This window comes from Papilio polytes, unplaced genomic scaffold, assembly GCF_000836215.1.
Source record: "Papilio polytes unplaced genomic scaffold, Ppol_1.0 DF824091.1, whole genome shotgun sequence".
Lineage (NCBI taxonomy): Eukaryota > Metazoa > Arthropoda > Insecta > Lepidoptera > Papilionidae > Papilio > Papilio polytes.
In genome coordinates this window covers 215561-223010 of record NW_013525113.1, presented here as the reverse complement: position 1 = coordinate 223010, position 7450 = coordinate 215561, and the positions used below count along the sequence as shown (strand labels likewise).

Sequence of the window (7450 nt, the reverse complement as noted above, 5' to 3'; positions counted from 1 at the left end):
ACGATTGATATAGTATCAGTTGCTATGGCAACGCCTTTTATATTGTCCTCTTAATAAATGTTATAAATTCAAATTATTTTACGCGCACAGAAATGACTATCATTACCGACTCTGTGGGCAACAACAAGTTTATTACAGAATAATTATTAACTTTGTATTTTTGTTGTACTATATATTTAATTAACGAAAGTACAAAAAGATATAACAAGAAACCTTCGGTAAGAGGGCTGACAACGATCCAGGAAAGCTATTAAAACTTTGTTCAAATCAAAAATTGAATAAGTTTAAAATATAACAAAGTTAAAACTTTGCGGCCACTTTGGACCTTAAAGATACCGAAATTTGTTGTAAGCTTAATTGAATTGATGTTTCTTTTTTTAAAGTAAACCTCTATAATAAAGTGATGAGATTTAATGTGGATGTCTAGAAATTAGAGGAAAATCGAAGTATGTGTGGATTACGTGAGAGCATATACTTGTGAGAGTGAATTCAGATATGACCGTTAACAGAGATGTATCAAAGTGCAGTATTTGTACAATAAAATTACGGTCAGTGAATTATAATTCCCTACGTACTTCTGAAATAAAACATAATAGTTATGCATTAATCATATATGTTTAATTTCTTTACATAAAGCTACACTACATGTACGTTGTAGCTCGTAGCATAAGTAATTACAGAGTGGGTGAATGCGTTGCAACCTTGATACCTACGATTATGTATTCCAAGCTATGTGTATATTAACATAGCTTGTAAAGAAAATGTTATGTTATTTGTTATTTTTGTGTTTAAAATTAAAACAATCGATCAGTAGTTTTGCTTTGTAGTATAATTTTATAGATTTAGGTAGATTTTTTACAGTTTTAGGTAGCTAACATTTTGTCAAATCTTCGAATAAAATAATGCAAAATTGAATAGAGTAATCATTCCAAACGGAATTTTACTGAAGTGATTTAATAAAATTTAATTTATAGCGATGTTAAACAAAATTGTATGTCGGTGTGTTTGCGGCGCGGGAACAAATTATTCTGTGAATTATGATATCAGGTGGCCGAAACTCGTTAGACCCTTTACGTAAAACCTTTTTTCATTTTTAAATAAAAACCTGCCATATTTCATTTAACTTCTTCTATTGCGCAAAATTAAATTCTTGCGTAAAATATGTTAAAACAATGATTTTTTCTATTCAAATGTATGTATTTCTATCTTTTACTTTATATTTGATCATATTCTCTCCCGAAATATCACAGGTTCACCCTAATTAACATAGCTTTTGCTATCTACGTGTACACACTGTTTTCCTTCTTACATGGCTTATAAATAATTCCCAAATTTAGTATCTATCTCAAACGGTTCAGGTAGTAAAAAAAATTCAATAACCATCAAAACATTTTATTATACATCTTTATATGATTGGCTTTGCACTTATCTATATACTTCAATATACACGAGGCGAGCAAAGGCGGAGAGGTCTTTGTGATAAAATACTTTAAAGTGCAACGGTAATATAAATACGAAAGATACATTAACTACTGAAGCGACAAGGACTTAAGTTATAAAGTAAAATGGATTCTATCAAGAGTCCTCGCCGCCCGGGCTCAGAGCCCGCCTCGGTTATATCAAGCACTAAGAATAGTAAGTATATAACATCAACTCTACTATTTACAATACGCACATATGGAAGTATTCATGAATCACTATATGTCTTCATTTTTATATTTACAATTCCCATATCACTGTATTTACATAGACATTTTAAAAGAAACACTTAACGCTATCTTAACAATATTCCTTAAATATTGAAATGTTTCTCAAATTTATATCTATTATGTACAGTATACCTATACGAATGATAATTTTAAAATTGTTTCAAATTTACACCACGATTGGTTTCCGTTCTCTCATTTTGCACGAACAACTTTTCTTCTTAAGATTACTATTGTTATTTCGATTTGTTCCAACATCGTTTAATGATTTGGAAGACTCCCATTGCTATAAAGATTCCGATTTTTCATTCATCGATTGAACTTTATCTCTAGTAATATCACAATTATTTATTTGTTTCACATTTTCTGAAACGATCTTTTCTTCTTTGACATTTTGACTTCTGTCTTGAATCTTTTCTTTGGAATTTTTCTTTTCATTTAATTTCTCTTTGGAATGTCTCTTTTCTAACTTTTTATCTTTATCTTTTACTCCATTATCTTTGGTCTTTTTCTCTGCTGTATTTTCCTTTCCTAGTTTCGTTGTTTCATCTTTATCTAAATTAACACGTCGTAATGTCACCGTTTGTCCATTCGTTACTATACTGAAGTCAGTCGGATCCGTTTGCGTTTCTTTATCTGAAGACGGTTCTGTGGGAAAATAATATAAATTAGGGTTTTTTTACTATTCTTTAAATACAGCTTTAAAATCTATACTCACTTTTGGATTGCGTGTGTGTAAAGTTTTGTGAAGGCGGTGGTTTCCGACTGTACCGTACCGGCATAATGCTCTGGCGCACGTTTCTCTCCGGACGAATTAGTATGATGTACAACTGAAACAAAATCCATAATTACACCTATAGAGAAAATTATCAATAACAGATTTAACTAGATAACAATCACTAACGCCATCTATTAACAAATCCTCAGAACCACGGTCGATAAAGTTTTATTACATCTCGATACAGCACGAGGTGACATATTAAATAACGTATACTTTCAAAGTACCAATGAAATTTTTGTTCACTATGCCTAGTCTATTGATTTGTTTTTTTTTTTTAATAAGCGTATTTAGTCGGTGCTATTTAATCTAATAATATGGATGGTGTGAAATAGGATATTCTTAAGAAGGGAGTGGATTCAGATATGACGGCTAATAGAGATGAATGAAGCAACACACACTGTGGGACAAGAGCAAGATGATGATGATGATGGTGATGACGATGATGAGTGCAGTGCGTACCTTGGGCGCGAAGAGGCAGGCGAGGGTGACGCTGGCGCTGAGGGAGATGGTGACGGCCATGCTAGTGACGCGCAGCGGGACGTGGCTCGCGGTGCCGAAGTACAGCGGCACAAACGCCAGCCAGATCACACAAGTCGTGTACATCGTGAACCCTAAATAATAAATTGAAACTGTTATATGTAGACACAAAATATTCTTAAATAGTGGAGTAAATAATAAGTATTGGCCGATTAGTTGATAGGATCGTTACGTTACATGTTTTTTTTTAAACTTGCACATCCTAAGTTGCCGTCTAATGATGTACAATATTTATTCGCTGAGCTGTGTCTTCGCTATACAGGCTGTTCCTAGTGCGAGGACCCAGGATCAATTCCCTATTCATTACGGACGTTTGTCTCCTTGTTTTTATTTTATTTTTGATTAATCGAATGTATACTGTGAATTTGCACTAAATTAAAATATTTCTCAATTCTTCATTACTTAGAGTTGTCAATTGGTCACCAAAGCAATCTTTTAGTAAATCTACATTGAGATAAAACACTTTATAAACATGTAGTTCAACATTACATATACAATTAAAGCTTAAAAAATTCAAAATTTCGAGAGACCAATCTAAAAAGCTAAATTAAAAATTGCAAAACCTCTCCTATGCGATGCATTGTTCAATTCAATTATTTTTTCCTCTATTGTCAAAGGCAGTCGACACAGCACGACTTCCAACGAAAAGGCTTAATACAAAAATGCAAAGAGTTTTTCAATTTTCCGTCGACTGCCTTTTTCTAATGTTTATGAATATTGTGCAAAAGTCTTTAAGAGTAACAAAAAAGTACAATGGAACAATACGAAGAAAACGTAAAAGTTTATAGAAGTTTTATGAATAGGCAACATTTTAATTTAAATTTATTTTTAAAAATTGTGTGACTTTTTCAAAAAGAGATTTTTTAAGTAAAATTGTACTTAAAAATGTCTTTTAATATTATAATATTATAAAGAGGAAACATTTGCATTTTTGTATGTATTCCAATAACTCAAAGACTACACGACCTTTTTATAAACTATTTCACCATTATGATTTTTTATGTATTTTTTAATTTCTCTTATATACAAAAAAGTCCTTGAATATAAAGTTTTAAATGATCATTAAAAATGAATAAAACAGGTCGATAACTAAACATTATAGAGTTTACCGATGTGTTTGCTCTCATTGAAGGCCTCCGGAATCTTTCTGGTGAGGACGGCGTACACGGTGCAGATGATGATGAGCACGATGGGGTAGGAGAAGGCGATCATGTAGGACGCGTCGATGTAGGAATCGCACACCAACATGTTGTCCTCCCGCGTGGGGTAGTGGTGCATGGCGCGCGCCGGCGACACCACCATCCACACCACCACAATCAACACCTACAACACATTACTATCTCGTAAACCTTGAAATATTGGTAGATTGGCATTAAATCTTGTTATTAGATGGATGGATGAATGTTTGTAGCCTAAACATCTGAATGGATCTCGTTGAAATTTCGTATAAACGTAGTTTTCATTCATCATTATACAGATATAGTAACTACTATGATATGACCTTCACAATAGATTTTATTTAGATTTCAGGCTAAGAAAGGAAAAACATTTAAGTTTATTTAACTATTGAAGATAGTAAAACTCGGTCGTCTTAAAAGTTGCAATGCAAGAATATAAAACTGCTTATTTTCTCTTAAGCACTTTATAAAGAGAAAAAGCGTCGAACGGTTACGTTTTATACATTTTGTACAGAAGTCTTTTGTTTTACCGTATCGCTCAAGTCGGTACGTAATCGACATCAAAGAGCGCTTCAGTCAGACAAAACGAAACTCGTTTAATATCAAAAAAAATTCGTACGAACGCTGTAAAAGCAAACGCAACATAATCATTACACGGAAAATGTTTTCTCTTCCCTTTGCCGATGTATTCATTAATAAAGCTTTTGCGGCTTAAAATATACCTTTTTCCTGATAAAAACGCCGACTCACTTAGTAGTTAGCAACTCTCGGCTCCAATAACTCATTAATCTTGTCGAAATCTTTTTAGTTTTCGTCGAGATATTGAAGTAAATTAAAAGATTTTATCAAGAACTCTGATCGAGTTTCAGAGAGGTTTTTTAAGTGGTTCAAAATAATTATTACTCAAACTCTACACTTATACATAGCAAGAAATAAATAATATAATATAATAAACAATTTGTGCTAACTATATTAAAAACGCATACCAACATTCGTCACGACTTAAATTTGTAACAAATGTTGGTTTTTACTACCTGTATAATACTAACTTTCGCCCTCATATAAACAAAAGTGAGTAGCCTATGTGTTCTTGTATACTATCCTCTGCGTCTATAACAAATTTCTTCGAGATTTTAGCAGGTTAGGCTACAAACTAACAAACATCTGGCCATCAAAACCTTCGCATTTATAATGTTACTGAAATTCAAAAAAATTTAAGAAATATATAGACTAGACATAGGGAACAACATTTTTCACCGGTAACTTCTTTGAAAGGTACTATGTTAGTTGTCAAATTTAGTGCCACCTACATGAGGTGGCACTAAATTGGCACCTTGTATTGACATATAAAACATTTTATAGACTCATATTAAGCTCCATCTTTTGTTTTAAAGTAAACCAAACAGTGTAATAAATGTGATTTAGTGACATCTATTGGCAATTTATTTAAATACAATTAATTACATTGACTTGTTTCGGGGATCTGTTAATAGATATCGCTAGTGGATCATGGGAATAATGTCTCAAGAGCAACTATATTGCCACTACATGTTTTTGACCAACTCCCCAAAAGAAGGAGGTACTTAATTCGTCTGTATCTATACTAATCTAACTACAGTAATATTATAAAGGGGAGAGATTAGAATTTTTGTATTTTTGCATATATTGAAATAACTTAAAAACTACTGGACTGATTTCAAAAATTCTTGCACCGTTTAAAAGCTATTTTTCAATTTTGCGCAAGCGAAGTCGCAAGCATCAGTTATTTCTATTTATATATATTTGAATGTGTTTGGTGTGATTGTAGTGGTGTGAGGAGTACTTGTACGGAGACGAGCGCGGCGCAGATGGCGAGCTGGGCGGCGGGCGAGATGAGCGCGGGCCGCTTGGCGGAGTGCTTGCCGGCGTTGAAGATGCGAGATATCCTGTTGGTCTTGGTGAGCAGCGCCGCGTACACCACCGTGAAACAGAACCCCGTGCCGAATCTGCACAACAAATAAACTGTCGCTTTCTAATTCCTCGGTTAATGTGTATTATTCGTCGAGTAAATTAAATTTAGCTTTAGTTTAAGTTTTGATTTTAAACAAACGACAGTTAAAGTACTTTTTAAATAGGATTGGTTGTGAATATGCTTAATGATTTTCTCCCTACATTTATCGCCAATACATACCTGTGCAAATTATAAATTAAGAGCATTAAGTAAAAGAACTGATGTGGTAATAAAGACCTTTGTATGGAGCAGAGGAGGTCTGTAGGTCGGAAGACAAGAGCGAAGGTCACGAGATAGCACATGAGGATGCCAGTCAGCAGCACGTAGGACAGCTCGCGACCGCTGGCGCGCACTACTGGCGTGCTGCTGTGCCGAACCCACACGCCGCACACGAACCTAGTACAAACAACAGGACTTGTTGCTCTTGCGTAAATCTTGTATTATAAGTACACTAAAACTAAGCTACTAGTTTTAGTGTACTTATAATAATATTTGTGCAAAAAATATTAAATAAATAAGAATAGAATACGAATCCAGTGACAATTTACTAGTCAAAGTTCATATTTGTATTCCTAAATAAGAGCACAAATAATTGAAAAGGTTAACACAACTTTATTGAAAAGCTTATCGCAATCTAGAATTGTACATAATAAAAAAAAAACTCATTTTTAAGAAATTATTCTAAAGAATAAAAAAAAATTATGTTTAAAAGCATTTTGACGTATGAACTTGTAAAGTTAATGTACCCCACAGCCACTCTCAGAATCTCGAGGCGGTCGGGTTTTCAAAGAAAATCTTAAGTGCGCGCACATTTTAGAAGAATGTTTCACCATTTTATTTTTTAAAACTATATTTTGCTTTGATATGCGGTAAGTTATTTAAATATAGAATTATACGTTTATCCCTATATTAAATCAATGTTTAACACTATTAAAAATTATAATAAAACATAATTTAATAAAACTTAAATCCAAGTCGGAGATATGTAAACACATTTAACATTTATAGGTTCATTAGCTTTCGCCCGCGTCTTCGTCCGTGTGGAAAAAAAAACAAATGTAAGTACCCTATGTATTCTTCTAGACTATGCTATGCGTTTATGCCAAATTTCATCGCCTTTAGAAGCCTTTTCCTTAGTGCTTCCCTTAGATAAAGAAAGCAAATCTGTACTAATATACTAAAGAGGAAAGATTTGTATTTTTGTATGTAAACTAGTGGGCCGATTTCAAAATTTATTTTGGCATTAGAGAGGTAATTT

General features: G+C 33.2%; 1 protein-coding gene across 1 annotated transcript in view; it reads right to left on the bottom strand.

Annotated features, from left to right (window-relative positions):
* Positions 1 to 1992: 1992 nt before the first annotated feature.
* Positions 1993 to 7450, bottom strand: part of LOC106099940 (metabotropic glutamate receptor-like) — an 11409-nt gene continuing 5951 nt past the window's right edge. The window contains exons 5-10 of the mRNA XM_013278633.1: positions 6430 to 6613; positions 6025 to 6187; positions 4134 to 4347; positions 2947 to 3098; positions 2425 to 2536; positions 1993 to 2354 (exon numbers count right to left, since the gene is read on the bottom strand). Coding sequence (XP_013134087.1) covers positions 1993 to 2354; positions 2425 to 2536; positions 2947 to 3098; positions 4134 to 4347; positions 6025 to 6187; positions 6430 to 6613 — 1187 coding nt within the window. The remainder of the gene's footprint in view (positions 2355 to 2424; positions 2537 to 2946; positions 3099 to 4133; positions 4348 to 6024; positions 6188 to 6429; positions 6614 to 7450) is intronic.